This window comes from Paramormyrops kingsleyae, chromosome 6, assembly GCF_048594095.1.
Source record: "Paramormyrops kingsleyae isolate MSU_618 chromosome 6, PKINGS_0.4, whole genome shotgun sequence".
NCBI classification, from domain to species: domain Eukaryota; kingdom Metazoa; phylum Chordata; class Actinopteri; order Osteoglossiformes; family Mormyridae; genus Paramormyrops; species Paramormyrops kingsleyae.
The window spans coordinates 7,806,215-7,824,762 of NC_132802.1; the positions used below are offsets into that span (position 1 = coordinate 7,806,215).

The window sequence follows — 18,548 nt, forward strand, 5'->3', positions numbered from 1 at the left end:
AGCAATGAAGGAACCATTTGGAACCAGTAGCACTGTTAACCAAAATTGAATATCAACCAATTAATTGGGATTTTGGCAAGATATATCCGATTTAAATTATAATTGGAAATAGAGCAAACAACAGAACAGACTAATATCAGCACTGGAGGCAGCTGAGTCCATGGTCCTCGGAGAGTAAGATTCCAGCCCCCAGACGGCTGACGAGGATGGAAAATCTGATGATTTGAAGAACTGTGACTCCACTTGGTCTCTCTAACAATACGAATAAACATAATCCTGCTCTGATTCAGTACTGCAGTGAAAAACACCCAGAAGAGGCCGTCTCAGTCTTCTTAATGAAATACATGGCACTGCCCTAATTTCTAACTTTATTGCTAATGATGCCATTTTACATTACATGTCAAGGTAATAACATTTCTTGCACAATGACAGGAGTGACAGCAATCACTCAGCAAGGCTGATAATCCAGACAGGTTTTGTGCAAATTAGGGTCAGCGACATTCAATTAGACTGTATAATATCTGTGGTTATTCTGCACCAGATGGCTCCTCACACGTAGCATGAGTGGTTCCCAGGCATTCAGTAGCTTAATTCACTAAATTTCTCACATAGCTGCAGGGACTTTGTTCCGTTCCAGTATCACTATAGCATTCAGATCACACCACTGCTATAAAGTGGCTGATTCATTATATTGATATTTTAGGATTCAAACCCAGCTGTTAAAAGTTCTGTTCTAATTCAGCAGGTAACTTTTTGGGCCATGTGTTGAACCCCGAGGGAACAGTTCCAAAAGATCTACTACAGCACACAGGTGAATAGGGTTCTCCGTCTCTAGAGATTGCAGCTCATTTACGCTGTTCTCATAATATTACTTTGCTAAATGTACCATGGGCAGCTGCATCAATTCTGCTTCACACTTAAATGCTCCCTAGGTAGGATGAGCAACAGAAAGTGGGACACAAGGAAAAGTTAGAGAGCAAGAAAGTCTGAGATGGTTAAATCCTGACAGAAGAGTGCATAAAACTGCAGCTCCCACTGCCACCACAGGAAATGGAAGGAAAACCAAAAATAATTTTATTTCAAAAAGGCAATAATATAATAATTTGCAACAGAATAAAGGAGAAACAAATTGGTGGATTTTCCTTTTATTCAGTTGTTTTAATTACCTTTGTAGAAATTTATCAAGGTTTCAATCAAAACTTACTTTTGTTTATGTCTGCAGATCATAATCGGGTACAGCGGCACCAGCCCATCCTGGGACATGTACCAACAACTCATAAACCACCAACCCTAGAACTAAGCCCGCTGAACTGGGCTGCTAACCAAACTAGCATACAATTTCAGAGAATTCAAAAGCAATTTATTACACCTCTGCTTTGTATAAAGTTTCCAGTCGTGTCCATGTGTACACATGAGTATATGCTAGGACCAGTCTGTGTGTTTAAATGAATATATCTGTAGACGTAAACAATATCATTTAGCATATTTCCCTGTCAGTTAAGCCCCATTGCTTTATTTAATCTATCAAACAGTTTTCCTTAAAAAGTCTTATATAGACTCCAAGATAATAAAAAAAAACTCTTGCTGCACATCGCGGGAGCACAATGCCGATTGGAGATTCCCAAGGACCATTAGGAACGAAAATGTTTGGCAGACAGGCCAGTGGGGGGTATGGCAGATGCATTCACAGGTAAAGTACAAAAAAAAGTCTCAACTTCATCCAGGTAACCTCTTAAATACTGAAAGACATAAGCATGTTTTTTTTTTTTAAAGTTGTTCTGCAATCTGCTTGGGGAAGGCGAGCCCCAGCAGGTAGTGGGCAGACAGGGATGGGAGAAGGATGGGGTGTGAGGCTGACTTGTGCCTCCAGCTGTGACCCCCCCCCCTCCAACACCATTTATGACCCAATGACATCAGCTACCCCCCCCCCCCCACCCCTTGTAGCAGTTCTTCCACAGTTGCCTACAAAAGAAGGCATTTGCTGCTCTTCTTTCCTCTCCGTGCCTGCAGTGCTGCTCTGGTGGCCATTTCAAACACTTCTCGCACACCTTCCGTGGTCTTCGCAGAACATTCCATGTAACCAAAAGCACTGATCCGGTTTGCCATGTCTCTGCCTTCTTCAGGTTTTACAGGCTCCTATGTGGCAAAAAACACAGAACAGTCAGGATCAATTAAGCAAGTCACGAAACACTGAAGTCCATTTAATTCCTGTCTAAGACAAATCAGTACCATGGCATCCTCATGAAAGACAGACAGACAACAATTCACCTGCTTCATCTTATTCAGCTCACGGCGAGTATGTTCATCATTACGCAGGTCCTTCTTGTTGCCCACAAGAATGATTGGAACATTGGGACAGAAATGCTTTACTTCAGGAGTCCACTTCTCTGGGATGTTTTCTATAGAAAAACGCACAAATTAATAGCTCTTTTCCATTCATCTCCCTCTATGAGGAGGACATAAGAACTTAAAGGGTAAGACTTCCGCAGTTGGTTGTGCTCTCTAGTTGACCAGGAGAGCAACTAATCAAGGCGGTGAAGGGAAAGTAATACTGGTGAACAAAAGCCAACAGGACCCTGGACGGCACAATTACACTCACCTAAGCTGTCAGGACTGTCAATAGAGAAGCACATAAGGATTACATCAGTGTCAGGGTATGAGAGGGGACGAAGCCGGTCATAGTCCTCTTGTCCTGCTGTATCCCATAGTGCCAGTTCCACCTGAAAAAGTGCATCACTCATCACCTGCACCCAAGACACCTACGTCCACAAGTTTACGTATGTGCAAGCATGCTGTACCTGTTTGCCATCCACCTCGATGTCGGCCACATAGTTCTCGAAGACCGTGGGCACATACACTTCAGGGAACTGGTCTTTACTGAAGACGATGAGCAAACAGGTCTTCCCACATGCACCATCCCCAACAATTACCAGTTTTTTTCTGATTGCTGCCATTCCTGTACAGCATTAACAACAATGAGTTAATGACACATGCACAATAGATTTAACCTATTGAGCTGCACACTTCAATGGAAGCAAAAGTAAATGACTGCAGGAGATACTGCTCTCGTTAAATTTACATGACCAATGCACAAACGCAATACATATTTCAAAAGAACAAAGCTATCCAATGGGAAAAAAGTAGAGATAAAATAACACCAAAACAAAATATGCTAAATAATTTAGTTTATACTATAATCAATTAAATGCCAAGAAATTTTAACTATCTCCAATGATATAAAGAAACCACCAGAAAATTTAAATCCATGTCTTTGAGAATGAATGGTGATGTAGATTTGTTTTAAACAAATCTACAACAGCCAAAAACAGAAGGGCCACTAAAGTGTGCATTGACCTAAAACAAAGTTAGAAATGTATATGTTATTCCTCACATGCTGTGGAATATCTTGCTAATTGTTTATACAATGAATTACACAGAAAGGTTGGTGATGCCTACCTAACAGATCTTGGTGCCAGTAAATGCAGAATAATTTTGCAAATTTTCCTTGACCGGTCACCATGAGCCCTGACGCCACTGTAGTTGTAGTCTACACAGCTCACAATTTAGATCATTTAATTTACAAGTTCATTGTAATACACCAATTAGACAGAGCAATTGTTCACTAGAAAATTACATTGGTCTTCCAATTGTGATGCAAAATTTTCTTTGCCAACAAAAGCAGTCCCGGTATGAAAATGGTTGTCTATACGCTGAGGAAACTGTTCTGTACAGAAAATGTTACATACCACAGAAGTAGGTAACAAAAAAGCCAGAATAGTTCCACGGAAAAAATATTAGGTTACAATCTATTTTAGCTCAGGCCAATCTCCACGTAGATCAAAACGTGATGTTCAATGCCCGCTGTGGCCCAAGTAGACAAGTAGATAATGAACTTCTTATAATATCCCAAAGCCATTATTACCAACGCTTAGATTTCATGATTCAATTACACTCAGAATTGCAGATCTCAATTTCATATTCTAACATGACTTAAACAGAAATATTACAGTCTTCGCGTAATTTAAGTGTCTACTCTAAAACTCGGCGTCATAGTAAATAACGATAAACCTCACGATGCAACAGAAAGCGGTCTGTGCTGCATATTTTCATCATTCAGGGTGGGTCACACAAGTCCGGAGCAAGATGGCGTCATATTGCAACAGATGGTAATGATCCGTAGTGACAGACATTTGTTTTGTCGATATTGACATAAATCCTTCTAGTCCGCTGAAACAGAATGAAAACTGGCAGTTTGCGGCATTCAGCCAGAAAGCTTTGCTAACGTAACGCATACGGTTAGTCACATATACTACCTAGCTAGCGTTTCATTACGCTGGGTATCAGTGATAAACACCGACTGAACTTTTCCTAGGTGCATAACCTAGTTATCCCATCAAGCGACCACAAATTTATATCGTTTAATTAACACTCCTGACCAAATAAATGTATTCATAATTTGTATTGAGTTGTTTTTAAAAAGTAGTGAATCCGCTAAATAGGTGACGTTAGTTATAAGTTAGCCAGCTAGTCAAAAACGACTTGACAGTAAAATTATAAGAGTTGGGATTTATCTTGATATTCTGATAACAAATTAGTTTAGTCGGCTTTCACCACTGCTGCGGTATCAGTACTTGCCAGCTAACCATCCAACGTTAAATGGTGCCCCGAGCCATGATTTTACGCTTAGCATGCCCGGCTAGCTAATGTTAGCGTCCATTAACTAACAGCCTAACGACAGAAGTCACAAGCAAGTACTGCTTACAACAAAACACTGCCTGACCGGCTAATGCTAATGCTGCTAGCTAGCCACGAACTGAACCCCGGAAAAATATGGGGTTGATAATGTAATTTACTTACAAAGTTCATTATATAGTATCTTAAATAAAGAGGCACCCGTGTCCAACGGGATTAGCGAGCAAAACTTGAACAAAAATTACCAGGTAAAACTGAAAAAGCGGTTTAATTTCAGGTCTTAATCAGTTCACGGAGAAAAGTATCGAGTTAACTAACTACCATACTACACCCAGAATTTAAAATTAAAAAACACAGAGACACACGATACCTTTTAAAATGTTTGTACAGCTTGGTCTTACCCGCAATTAATACGAACACTTAACGCAGTTAAGCAGCCGTCGTTCTTCCAGTGTTTACGATTAGCCTCCTTTAGCTGAGCTCCGCTGAAACAATAACTGAAAGTGCGCGCGCTCAAGGCGGGAGGGGGTAGACCCGACGGGCACGAGGATGAGCCACGCCTGCGCGGTCCAGACACGGACCACGCGCGGACACGACAGGAGACGGAAGGGGGTGGTACGCGCTGTATCGGCATTCTCGTTTAGAAGACATAAGACCTGAATAATCTCGTCATTTTACATTTTTTCCACATTCTACGACCAGCGCATCTGATACAATATTAAGAATGCAATCTAATGCATACATTTTCTTTGTTCATAGTGTCGTTAACCGACCACATTATTGTAAAATATCTAAAATATTAACCTTGAAAATGCAGACAAAACAAATTCTTTAATTGCAGTAAAATTTTGATAATGACTTTAAATATACTCTTCTTTGCTTAACTTCGTATAGCTTTCTTAAACTGTCTTGATGCTTTAACATAATTGCAAATAGATTAAATTATTGACTTGTACCACATAAATTTTATTTGGTACATCATGCTAGTACCATATAGACCCACTTCCCAAACCCGCTTCAAGGGTAGACTAGATGTGCATTAGAAAAGCCATTATGCGCACCAGACTAGCGTCTTGAACGATTTGTTTTGTTTAACGAATCGTTTATAGTGAACCAAACGACCTCGGGCACTGCACTGATTTCGTTCACGACCATGACACGCTCTCTTTCGCCACCCATTGGTGAAATGTACAAACTGCTTAAAGTCAGTGTGGAAAGAATTTAACCGACGTAAAGTATATGACATGTATACAAATACATAGTATTATTAGTTATATATACATAATAGATACAACATTTAATAAATGTAAAACTAGCGTAATACTATATTTTAAAAAAGTAAACGTAACAACGCCCAGGGGATGAAAAGGAAACTGAACGATTCTGTAAGAATCATTTAGATAAAGGAACCGAAAGAATGCTTTCACTGAAAAGAATCATTGTGCACTGTCGCACTACACTGCTGCTGTTCTTTTGCACGTGTGGCCTTCCTGTTAGCTTTAACGAGTCTGGCCATTCTCAGGGCGTTTTCGGCACAGAAATGCCACCGCCCGGATGTTTTTCCTTCATCACACCATTCTCTGGACACTGCAGTACATGAGAATACCAGGAAGGTGGCTGCTTTTGAGATGCTGGAATCAATGCGTCCATTTTTATAACTGTTTTGTCAGTCATGCATTTTGAAAACGTGAGTCCATACTTTAATACTATGTAACAATACAATATACATCTAAGAAGCCGATCCCATCCTCGTTATGTACAGTACCACATGGTTATTTCTGGGGAGAACTTCCGGGGTATCTTAAGGTCTGGTTCCGACAGCCTAGGCTTATTATGTGGGGAAAATGCATACAAGTAAACGTTGGCACTGGCAGGAAAATCAGTTAGAGGATTTTAATATATTCCATATCTGGGATGTGTTGTTTACTATGTAGCGAAAAATTCTACTGTATTATAGCACCGATTTGTCACAGTCACGAAATAATATTTCATGAGAATGTAAAGCATTTCTGAAACCTTTCAGTGTATCTGAAGCTTTTGTGTTCAGGAAAAGGTCAGTTTCTAGGACTAGTAGTAGACAACAACTGTACCTTGTGCTGCTGTGCTGTATAGTTGCTCAGTGACGTGCACAACGCCTGACATTTAGCTACTTTGTTTTGTCTGTGTAGCAGGTTAGAGGTTGACGCTGTGAACCTCTGCACTTGGGTTGAGGGTGATCGATACCAAATCAATGGAAGCATTTTCCAGGATATATGGTCGCGTTAGGCGGCTAATGCATCTTCATACAGGACACAGGAGACAACAGGTAGGTGATGAAACGACACAAAAAGGATGCCCGATGAACGTACAAATGATGAAGCTTTCAGTATTTATGGGGAAATGTATTTGATAAAACTTAATTTGTGTGTCATGCACACACACACACAAACCTGTTTTATTTCAAAATTATTGCGAATTATTATCAACATTTGGTTTTAAATTGAAGTGAGTTGAGCTGACAAATGTGTCGGTTTATGTTTACATATAGCTTAATAAAATTACTTTACTGGTCAGACCAAGTTGTGGTTGAAAAAGCATAGAATTTGCCTCTGAAATGTGTAATAAATGTAAAAATATGAATAACAAAATGATGATTCTTGTTAGTTTCTTTTATTTACGCATGACAGATTTACCCATAGTTCCTAATTTTGTCAGATTTAGTAAGTCAAGTCAGTATTTATTTATATTATTGAAAAACAGCCCCAGTTGACTCAAGTGCTATACAATCTGCCAAAATCAAAAATATATCAAATAGAAAAAAAAAACATCTTGTTTTAAAGTTAACCGGAAGTTTCTTTTTCTCCCCGGGATCCTCCAGGGTCTGTGTGCTGCTGCCGACGTGCGGCTCAGTGTGCAGCAGGCTGCGGATGTCTGGGCTCGCAGGTTTGAGGAGGCCGGAGTCTCGGAGCCCGGCCCCTCCAGTCAGTACATTGTTGCACACGTGCTGGGAGCCAAAACGGTGAGTGCGAGGGAGAGAGGAGTGGCGGTGCGGTGCGGATGGTTTGGCTGTGCGGGGATGAGGAGCTTCTTCTGGACTCGTGCTGTTTGTTGCTCTGCTCTTTGTGTTTCCTCCTTATGAAAGAGTGTACAGAGCAGGCTTCGAAAGTATGTCAGCCACTCTCTTTGGCTACATAACACATAACTTTGCTGAAACTTGGTTGAACCTAACTTTTGAATAAAACTTATTTTGACCACATTAAAAAAGAAAATGCCAAAGTCTTTTGTAGTATTTCATTATTGAATGATATGATAAAAGTTTCATTTTTAGTGTTTGCTGTACTAATTGCTGTAATCTTAGAATCACTTACATACAGCATGTGGTCTCTTTCATTCACCTGGGATAAATTTTTTAAGTTATTTTTTCTGGGACCTTTGCTCAGATGGCCAACCTTGAGCCGGGAATTCTGGGTAAGACACTGACGGATGCGCAGATGCAGCGGGTCTGGGAGCTCTGTGGAAGGCGCCTCTCCAGGTAGCGCAGCGCTCTACACCTTTGCAGCGTCACCTGCATTAGGTGTGGTTTTCCGGAATTCTGGGGAGTGGCTGGTGTTTTTATTGGATGCGTGACGTACCCAGGATGCCAGTGCAGTATGTCATTGAAGAATGGGACTTCAGGGACATCACACTGAAGATGAGGCCACCTGTCTTTATCCCACGACCTGAGACAGAGGTAAGGATGTTTGCAAAATTCTGAACAAGCAGAGCTTATGGTGGGTTGGATCCATGGTTGCTTTTCTTTTACGGTCCACCAGGGGGAGTGTTTGTTTTGTATGTTATATATTGTTGCGCATCACTGGTTCTAAACTGATGGTATGCACAGTGTGTGCTGTCAGTCTGCCTGAACATTTAAACACAACTTTCTGCCAGTTAAACAGTTTTCTATCAGTACTGAGATGGTTAGCAGTTTGAGATTAAAAACATGCACACACAGCATTTCTATAACAAAACAGCTGAGAGAATTATTTTTGGTCATGAACTCCTGCTATTTCCACACTGCCTAACTCGCCATCTTGAAATAATTTATATAGTGGGGGGGGGAAACTGCTTGATTATGTGTGAATATAATTCAACAGGACCTTGTTAGCTTCGTGCTTTCAGACCTTCAGCCAGCATGGGGGGCTGGGTTTACTGTTCTGGAAGTGGGCTGTGGTTCTGGAGCAATATCTCTCAGTCTTCTCCAGAACCTTCCACGGGTGAGTGCTTTGATGGTAAAGTCAAACATTATAGTGTGATCAAATGAATGGGCTAATAGCCAGAAAGACTTTTTCTAATTCTCTAATTATGTAATATGTGTGGCTAAAAATATTCTAATCAATAGAGACACATGTTTTGTACTATCGTTAGTGTCATTATAATTTATAAAAGAACAGCAGTAATACACTAACAGCAGTCCTGTATTTTTATTCAAAGCAGATTTTTAAATCCATGTATAAAGCCAGATAGACTAAGAAGTTGAAGGGTGCAACAGCAGAAACACTCATGAAGCTGCCATCTATATAACAATGTCATTTTTATTGTTATTATGAAATCTGCATTGAGCCTCAAAGCCTCTTGTAGTTTTAAGCATGATGTTTAATTGAGATTTTCATAAATCAGGACTGACTTACAGTACAGTCCATCACTGTACTAATGTTACGTTCTCTGGGCCTCATCCAAAACTGAGCAGTAACTAGGATTTTGAACCACCTCTCTGTCTCTTGTAGCTCCGGGTCATAGCCCTGGACAGAAATAAAGCAGCTGTGGATCTGACCAGTGAGAATGCACACAGGTACCATTGCTACAAGCTGGGATTGGCCATATCGAGCTGGCCATGGCTATCGTGGAAAACCGATTGACAGCCTGGTTCGCACACCTGCCCTCTTGATTCTTGGCTTTGGCCATGACTTCGGTTTACATCTTGCTTTTATTAAAGCAGGACCTTTTTTCTGTTTTGTGTAATGTTAGCCTGGGGGGTTGGGTTTTTTATCTCCCAACTTGGGAATTTTTGGTTCTTTCCCCCATTGTCTGTCTGTCTTCCTTCCTTCCTTCCTTCTTTACCCTCTTGCTTTCACTTGAAACCCTTCTGGCACTTAAGATGCTGGTTGACGCCGTCCCATGACTGGCCATTGTTGACCCTCAGGACGGTTGTGGACATATCGTAATAACAGAGGATCTGTGAAAACAAATAGGAGGGGAAATACAGGCATGCTGTTCTTCGTCACGTCCTGAGTCTTTGACCATCATTGGCACTTATGATGAACAGGGCATGGAGCAGACTGACCTTTTGGTCATGTCACATGTCACGCCTGGGCATTCCTGATCTGAGAGCTGGCTGTGAAGCCCTGGCACATACATGCCTGCACATCACGCACACTGGCTATTACTCAGTCCTTGGATACACTGGGCTGCCATGTCTTTGGCATCTCCTGACAGCATTGCATTACACTTAACCCTTAGGCTCCTGTTTTTCACAATACAGCCATAACAGCGTGTGCTGATCTCACGTTTGAACCTGTGTATCAACAGACTCGGCCTCCGGGACAGACTGCAGGTGATCCATTTGGATGTGATGCTGGGTAAGAGTGTAACGCCCAGCGCCGTCCGATCCTCGTGTGTGCCACGCCTACCTCGTTACCTCATGTTAATCCCTGATTGTCATCACCTGTTTCCTGTTCCTTTTGACTTGTCCTGTGTATTTAGTCCATGTCTCAATCAGTATTCCCCAGATCCGTCATTGTATTGTTTAATGTTCGTTGCCTGTCTGCCCCGATTAAACCCCGTATTTCTGAAGTTACGGCTCTCTCGCCTACTTCCTCGGTCGCCCGTCCGCCGAACGTGACAAAGAGTCACACCAAGCTTTTTTTTTCTTTTCCCCTTTATTGATAAGTCTGAAAACATTATTAATGAATGGTTACAGCCTTATCGGTGACTTAAAATGGTAAGGAACACTCTGCGTTTTCATAAACGTTATATTTAGGTCACGGAGAGATTCCCTGTGCGCGCTCAGCATATTGCAAGGGTGAGATGTTGTGGGGAAGCTTATCAGAAGGAACAGAGTGATATTTCAGGGTGATGTGGCCTGAGAAATCCCCCATAAAACTGCTTTAGACAACACTATAGTTTTTCTGGGTGCTCAGCTGTCCAATACATTTGGTCTGTAACAAAACCTTCACAATGAAATTATAAAAAGTTCTGTTTATGACATCAACAATTGGGAAATATTGGTGAGTATATGGGGAAAAAAGTGGAAAATGTTTGTCATTAGCTGGCATTGTTGGCATTAGGGTCTATAGATGTGTGTATGAACAGCATTTTAGCCAGTTGTGAGAGAAATCACGTCAAAACTTAAAGCCTGTACTTCATCCGCTAGAGTAGAGTTTGGGCTCTCTACTCAGAGAACTGATGATGTTCGGATTCTGTAATGTTTACCTCCAGTGATGAAGTGACGACATATCTTTGTCACTGACAGGACAGAATTTAAACTGGTTTTTTTTTGTAGTATTATGCTTGTTACTTCCAATTCTTGATCCCCTCAAGGGTTATAATAAGATTGTGATTCTTTTTTTCCCTCCTGTTTGCAGTATCTCTATAAACTGCACATAGTTTTAAGATTTAGGTCTCATTTTACAGCACAGGTGGCTATGAGTTTTTATTAACTGTAATTCTGACACCTATGTTCGTGGAAAGCACTTGATTAGGGTGTTATGTTCATATGTGTTTGCCAGGTAGTGTGAATTACAGTCACCCACTCCAAGTGGACCAGTTGAATGTCATGAAATGTAGGAGAAGGAACTTTATAGTCTAAATACATTTACGAGTCTGGACAACCTCATGAAAATGCATGACAGCAGACGATGTGGTGGATGAGATGGATGAGTGGCTGTAGTTTTGATATCTGACTGTCACTTGCTGCTTTAAACTTGTTTGTAAATCTGTTTGTTTCCTATGCACTCCGTATACAATAATTTGGTCATACACCTTACCTGACATATAACTGCCATAACTGTTTTCACTTCACATTATAAGCCAGTCATAATGCATCATGACTCTATATCCATGTTTATAAAGCTTTAAGTATGCATTATGAGTATGTTTATAAATGACTAAAAACATGGCCTTAAGGAAAGTGTTACCATGAAATCGTTCTTTTTGTTGGCTTGCAAATGGACACGTTTGCCTTGCTTTAATGAACATGCATATCAGTTATGGAAAGAGTGCAATAATAAATTTACACGGGGATCAAGTTGATTAATTGGGACAGTGTGAAGAAAATGTGCGACATGCAGGACAATTTTCATTTCCGTAGACAACCATAGACTTTGGGAGGGAGGGGCTTGAGATGGACAGCTCTATTTTTCCAGCACAAAATCTACAGCCTGGTGATCAGTTGACCAGTAGAACCAGGTGCTTAGGTGTCCCAGTAACAAACAGAGCTAAATGTAGCATGATTGTATGAGCCGGGGACTGTGTCAGAGATGGATATGGGTCTCACTGTAATTTCCCGACTCTCACGACTCTTTCAGATGCAGAGAAGGTTCTGCGGGAGTGCGGTCTTGTCGACGTCCTGGTTAGCAATCCCCCCTACCTGTTCTCACAGGACGTGGCTTCCCTGCAACCGGAAATCCTTCAGTGAGATATATTTTCGCAAAAATTTTGAGTTACGTTTAATAGTTACAAGTTTAATCAGTTTGAATTTTATTGATACTGTTTGTTCAGTTAGTTCCTACTTTAGTTATCTGACAATGACATTTTGTTATAACTCACAGGTTTGAGGGTGACATTACTACTCAGCCACAGCTAATTAGTTGTTCATGAGATGAACAGATGTTCACTAGCTTGTGTGAATGATGCAGTTATGAATATTGTACACTATGTGAAATGTCACTGGTGAGAGAATCTACCTATAACAACTTACCTTGCATAAAGATCCGTTACATTTACACTTATTAAATATCGTTAAGTTGTGAAGGCGTGGTCAGCCAATCCCTGGAGCAGTTGGGGTTAAGGGTTTTCTCAGGGGCCCACCATTGGCATCACTCAGCCAACCACAGGATTTGAACCTGTGACCTTCTGGTCACAGTCGCAGAGTCCTAACCCACAGAGCCTCACACCACCCACACCTTTCTCATGCATACATACTTTCCTCAGAGACTCCACTTCCCTTATACAGACCTTCCTTCCTCAAAAACACCTCTGATTCAGATCTACCACCCTTGTACAGTCATAACCTGTGTGGAACAGATCTGTGACCATCACGGGTTACCTTTACCTGCCTTAAAAAGATGACACCTATTCATACTGTGTTTCTAAACAGGTTTGAAGACCTGGCTGCATTGGATGGGGGCGCTGATGGACTCCAGATTATACGACAAATCTTATCTCTTGCCCCACATCTCCTTAAAGACCTGGGGTAGGACTTTATCACCTGGGAGTATTTCTGTGAACCTGTTGTTTTCTCCATAAATGGTGCATATGCATGTCTGTGTGTGGTGTACAGATAAAGATGAGTATCCTTCCTTGCTTTTTTGGTAGCGAGGCTCAGACGCGAATCCCGCCAAACGGGCTTTCTGGCCTGCATGCGGAGCCGCTTCGTGGAAACAGATGCTCAATTCCAGAAAAACATTTTCACAGAAACCCGGGACATGATCTGGAGACTTTAGGCTCTGCCCAGCAACAGTTGCCTTGGTGGACTTGCCTGGATATTCTGTCGCTCGGTTTTCTAGAAATACACACAACAAATAAGCTTGTGCTAATGACTTTGTTTTTCCGATAAGCCGTATCATAGTTGGGCTGCATGGTGGCTCACAGTGTGTACCACTGCTGCTTCACACCTCCATGGGTGGGGGCAGAGATCTCAGCCCTGCTCTCTGTGTAAAGCCCCCCCGTGTCACACAAGTTTCATATGTGTATTATGGCTTCTTCCTGCAGTCCAAGGACATGCAGTTAGGCTCATTTACATCTCTAAGCTGCTAGCGTGTGTGTGTGTGTGTGTGTGTGTGACCCCCGTGATGGACTGGCTTGCTGTCAATGGTACATCCCACTCTTTTGCCCTGTGTTCTCAGGGACAAGTGCTAGCCAGACCTCTCCTTCTCCCATGACTCTGACCAGGATAAGTAGTTCAGCATTAGGACCACACACAAAATCAGACAACCTTTCAGAGTGCTAATTTAATGCATTTTGGGAGTTCAGTGTAAGAAATCTGTTTTTGTGGAAACACTATATCTATACTCCTTGGTTTGTGATGCACATCTATTCCGCCACTATGCTTAGAATATAGTGTTATTCTCAGTACTAATGTAACTTACATTATTTTTCTCCGTCTCCTCTTGTAGAAGGGTATATCTGGAGGTGGACCCTCGCCATCCTCCTCTGATTCAGCAGTATGTAGAGGAGACCAAGGAAGTGGGACTGCAGTACATCCAGACTCATTGTGACATCACAGAGAGGTGGGTATTAGGTTCTCTATGACATCAGAGATAAGTGAATATTAGGTTCTCAGTGATTACAGTTTCTGACAACACATTGTTTGACTCTGTAAATAAAGTATTATGGTTATGTGATGTGGTGAATTTCAGTGGTGTATTATTAGTGTGCATACATACACACATCTTTAACATTCAGGAATGAGACTTTGCAACAGGTTTGAATTTAAATGAAAGCACGAGTGAAAATGGAACTTCACTAGAGAGAGCCAGTTACAAAAATAACTTTCATATGTAACAGAGACATTTGTAACTGGGATTGTTTGCCTAGTAACTTATTCTGTGCCGATGGTGTCTCTCTATCCAGACCGCGTTTCAGCATCCTGCAGAAAACACGGCCTGAGCGATAGACCGAGCATCACCTGAGAGAATGGGAGAGACGGGATGAAACATTTGTGGGAAATACAGCACCTTGTATGTGATTGTGTATGACATGGGAGCTTGTTTGTGATTTGAGGCCCAGAAAGGTGAATGTGACTGCCTGTCCCATTACCCCCATTCACCTCTGTTTGCCCCAACTCAACCTCTTCACTCAGCTACATGTTGCAACAGCTCAGAGGACATTCAGAGGCTGGATGCAGACAGACAGACCAGAGTACCTCTGGTTTGTTTTGTTTGTAGACTAAACCTCAGCTCAAAACAAAACTCTTGGACCCCCTTTTTTGGCTTTGTCTTACCTGTTTTTTTTTTTTTTGAGTATTTGTGCATTTTGAAGAAAAATTGGTCCTACTTGGTTCGCAACAGGCAGGAAGAAAATAAGACTATTTATTTTTTTTAAATAGTAATCCTATTACGCTTACTATAGTTATGTTACAAGAGGAGCCGTGATTGAAAATGGCATATGATTGATTTGAATTTGTTTTTCTTACCTGCTTACAAAAGTTACTTTTCAGCTCTTATCTGTCTTACCAAAACAACAGCACAGGCTTGTAGGGGATTTGGGGAGGGTTCTCGGGCAGCCCAATACAAGTGTACACCCTGCACAGGATGCCAGTCTATCACAGGGGGCGTATAGACTCAGTTGCAGAAAGAGAGAAGTGCAGAGAGAGAACGAGAGGTCGGGATTCAATCCCACAACCATTGAGCTGCTGCTCCCCAATGAGTCAAGAAATCAACACAACAACTTTCTGGGTCTAACATGAAGAGAAATGAGAACATGTTTCACCTTTATTTACACCTTTTCAGTGTCTCAATAAAATGCTGCTTTTTGTGCAATGCATCTGCATTTTTGTAACATGCAAATATAACTGAAAACGTCCATAACTTCTCCCTGATTATTATCCACCTGATTCTCATCCTGAACCAACCTGAAAAAGTCATATGCTTTAATATACCTTATGTCGACTTTGTGTCGAACCAGCGGTTGCTAGAGGAGTCCCGAATGAGGCACATTACCTGCATTGTGAGGGAGCGTCAGTTACGGCACTACAGCCATGTGGCGCGTTTCCCTGAGGGTGATCCGGCTCGCAGGATCCTCACTGCTGAGGCCCCGAGCGGCTGGACCAGGCTAAGGGGATGCCCACGTGACACCTGGCTGCGGCAGATGGATGGCCATTTCCGGAGGGTGGGACTGGACCACATACCTGCCTGGGGGATCGCTGACTGGGATCCCGAGGAGTTTCGCTCTATGATGGGTGCGGCAACGTGCTGCATCAGCACATGTTCCCCAACCAGACCTGACCTTATAGCCTCACACCTGGAGGTTTGGAATGTGGTTTCCACGCCTACCTATATGTGTGTGGAGCTTGATTGTTTGTGCAGGTTCTCTCTCTTATGCTGAAAGCTAACAGTTATCTGGTTATAGATCAATCATTCTGATGCACAAATATGGAGAGGCAAGCAAAAGGGTATTCATTAATGCTTTTAATGTGATATGTTGGACATAGACAGACATGTACCGTAGCTGTCCGTACTTTTGTAAGCTTTCGTGCTGGGGGCAGTGTAAGGGGAAGGATTCTCCACAAGATATAAGAAGATGTCGCCAATGTGGAGCCCTGGTGGGGACTTTGCTGTTTTTACTGACTGAATTACTGTGGTGGGTGTGGTGTAGGGATCGCAAGTGCCCAAAATTTGCAGTTTGTTTTCTGTTGATAAGTGATCCAAATATTCTCTTCTTAGAACAGATGGAAAATTAACCGACCTGTGTCCCAGGTCGGTGGAGTGTCCAGTGTTGGCACTATGTTGGAAGGATTTTTTTTTACCATCCGAGCTCATTGTGTGACTGAAAACTATCTGTATACAGAAATCTTTATTGTATCTGTGTCAGGTTTCAGCATTGCACTATTTAAATTTGCACAGGCTACTGTATTTATCACATATCTTGCAGTTAAGCTTCTTTTATTTATTCATTGTATGTTTATGCCCTAATTATTAATTGTCTCTTGTCTTGGTGTCTCCAACTATAGCAAGCTGTGCCAACATAGACTTCCATCGGCCTTGGTCATGTGACAATAAAGATTCTGATCCCTCGCTCCAGATTCCTGACTTCTTAACCCGACTTTGTTCAGTGTCCTAATTCAACCTCTCCTGTAATATTGCTTTGTTTGGTTCATAACTTGTTCTCCGCCTTTTTCCAGCCTACCATTACCCATTTGCTACATCTTGTGACTAAGCAGTCATCCAAGACCATGAGAGACAATCATCAGGGAAGGGTGGTTGCTATAAGGCACTGCAGCATAGCACACTGCTTGGGCGTGGACAATGCCTTGTATTGTTTTATACATAAAACAGTGTATGTGTCTGTGTTTGGTACTTGAATAAACCAGCATCCTCCTTGATCTATTTATAGTGCAGCTCAGACACTAATCTCACTAAGACGCTTTTCCACCTGCACACAAATACATTTCATAGAACCCCATCAAGTCATTTTCACAGAAACATGGGGCGTGGACAGGGGACCAGAGTCGTCTTAGTGTGCTTGCCTGGGTGGACTATAACTCAGGTTTTAAATGGTACAGGCAACAAATAACCATGTTCTGATGGTACTGTGGTTTGCTTTGTATTAACTTGCATCTTGTGACCACAAACTGGGACAACTGTAACCAGCTCAGCTTCTGAATTGTGAGCTTCAACAGGTCACACCAGCGAACAACTATGAATGCCAACATAGAAAATGCGTGGTTGGCACATTCATGATGGTGCACCTACAATATCCTCCTCTGGTTCCAAATTTTGTGGAGCAAAAGAGGGAAGGGGGACTGCAGTACCTCCAGCCCCACTGTGACATCACAGAGAGGTGAGTTCCAGACCCACTGTGACGTCACAGAGAGGTGAGTTCCAGACCCACTGTGACGTCACAGAGAGGTGAGTTCCAGACCCACTGTGACATCACAGAGAAGTTAGCTCCAGTTTCCAATCCTGGTTATGCAGGTGAGGTAGTAGTGTTTACATAAACTGTGAAGCTAAAAATATTACGGTACATAATGAATTTATGTCAGCTCAATATTCAGGAAACTCAGAAAAACAGGTGTTTACACAAGTCATGGCTCTTTAAAAAATTATTGTAAATATTCGGTTAAAAAACTGTGAAAAAGACGGACTTCAGTAGAGTCTGGTACAAAATTAACTTGAGTGTGAAATATGTAAATCTGTGACCGGGGTTGTTTACTTAGTGTGTCAGCCTGGACCGCGTTTCAGGGTCCCACAGATTAGGACAGTCCATGTGATAAGCTCATTTTGGCCTAGAGAGATGAAGGACGTACAGATGAATGCGACTCCCTGTCTCACTGCCCCCAGTCACCTCCTGTTCTTCCCTTTCAACCTCTTCTTGTCTCATTGTTCTCTCAGCTGTTTCGACAGAGCACAGAGCATTCCGACCCAGAGCTGATGGCTTGATGAATCAAAGCTTTTCCCGATAGCTCTCTGTGACACTATAAACTAGCACTGAGGCTGACATTGGGGGGGGGGGGGGTTACCTCTTCAGGTGTAGAACTAAAAATAATGCCCTTGGACCAGAAGCTTCCTCTTTGTGTTTCACCTGGCACTTTCCAACCGTTGCGTATTGGCATAGGACCTATTATTCACAAAATAAGCACTAAGCAAGAAACAGAACGGGAAACGATCATCATATCTCTTCTCTCTCAGGGAGCATAATGTTTATTGGTGTCTTCAGTACAAGAATAAAAGCCCATGCTTCTATTTTTTTTTTTGGGGGTGGGAATTAGATTTATAAATGCACATCCCTGATATGGATTCACTTACCATTCCTTTTCACCCCTAGAAAAGATCCTTATCGGTTAGTCTCGTATTTATTTTCAAATCGAATAGGGTGGAATACAAGCAATTGAGAGACCTTAGTGTCCCAGTCCAAATAAACCTGATTTTGATGCAGCTTGTGTCTGCGCACATGAGTGCGCA

At 42.0% G+C, this 18,548-nt stretch overlaps 2 protein-coding genes across 7 annotated transcripts; one reads left to right on the top strand and one right to left on the bottom strand.

Annotated features, from left to right (window-relative positions):
• Positions 1-1,129: 1,129 nt before the first annotated feature.
• rhoab (ras homolog gene family, member Ab) lies at positions 1,130-5,251 on the bottom strand. 2 transcript variants are annotated; one of them, XM_023835340.2, is made up of 5 exons: positions 5,094-5,251; positions 2,799-2,956; positions 2,600-2,720; positions 2,269-2,399; positions 1,130-2,136 (listed from the first exon to the last, which is right to left on the bottom strand). In XM_023835340.2, exons 2-5 carry the CDS (start codon positions 2,952-2,954, stop codon positions 1,963-1,965), a joined length of 582 nt encoding a protein of 193 aa, XP_023691108.1. In that variant the 5' UTR covers positions 2,955-2,956; positions 5,094-5,251; the 3' UTR covers positions 1,130-1,962. The 2 variants fall into 2 exon arrangements, with proteins under 2 accessions (XP_023691108.1, XP_023691109.1); XM_023835341.2 differs by having other exon boundaries at positions 5,063-5,227.
• Positions 5,252-5,291: 40 nt separating this feature from the next.
• Positions 5,292-16,661, top strand: hemk1 (HemK methyltransferase family member 1). 5 transcript variants are annotated; one of them, XM_023835323.2, is made up of 13 exons: positions 5,292-5,307; positions 6,286-6,379; positions 6,861-6,997; positions 7,550-7,690; positions 8,112-8,203; positions 8,308-8,401; positions 8,805-8,924; positions 9,435-9,499; positions 10,237-10,286; positions 12,234-12,339; positions 13,025-13,120; positions 14,043-14,156; positions 14,500-16,661. In XM_023835323.2, the coding sequence occupies exons 3-13, from the start codon at positions 6,923-6,925 to the stop codon at positions 14,540-14,542; spliced, it is 996 nt and encodes a 331-aa protein (XP_023691091.1). In that variant the 5' UTR covers positions 5,292-5,307; positions 6,286-6,379; positions 6,861-6,922; the 3' UTR covers positions 14,543-16,661. The 5 variants fall into 5 exon arrangements, with proteins under 5 accessions (XP_023691091.1, XP_023691092.1, XP_023691090.1 ...); XM_023835324.2 differs by lacking the exon at positions 5,292-5,307 and having other exon boundaries at positions 6,043-6,379; positions 6,864-6,997; XM_023835322.2 differs by lacking the exon at positions 5,292-5,307 and having other exon boundaries at positions 6,044-6,379.
• Positions 16,662-18,548: the final 1,887 nt, after the last annotated feature.

Coding starts and splice junctions, on each gene's coding strand:
- rhoab (XM_023835340.2), bottom strand. CDS start 2,954: ATGGCAGCAATCAGAAAAAAACTGGTAATTGTTGGGGATGGTGCATGT. Junction 2,721..2,798: donor TCGAGGTGGATGGCAAACAG/GTACAGCATGCT, acceptor GCACTTTTTCAG/GTGGAACTGGCACTATGGGA. Junction 2,400..2,599: donor TGACAGTCCTGACAGCTTAG/GTGAGTGTAATT, acceptor GTTTTTCTATAG/AAAACATCCCAGAGAAGTGG.
- hemk1 (XM_023835323.2), top strand. CDS start 6,923: ATGGAAGCATTTTCCAGGATATATGGTCGCGTTAGGCGGCTAATGCAT. Junction 6,998..7,549: donor CAGGACACAGGAGACAACAG/GTAGGTGATGAA, acceptor GGGATCCTCCAG/GGTCTGTGTGCTGCTGCCGA. Junction 7,691..8,111: donor ACGTGCTGGGAGCCAAAACG/GTGAGTGCGAGG, acceptor ACCTTTGCTCAG/ATGGCCAACCTTGAGCCGGG.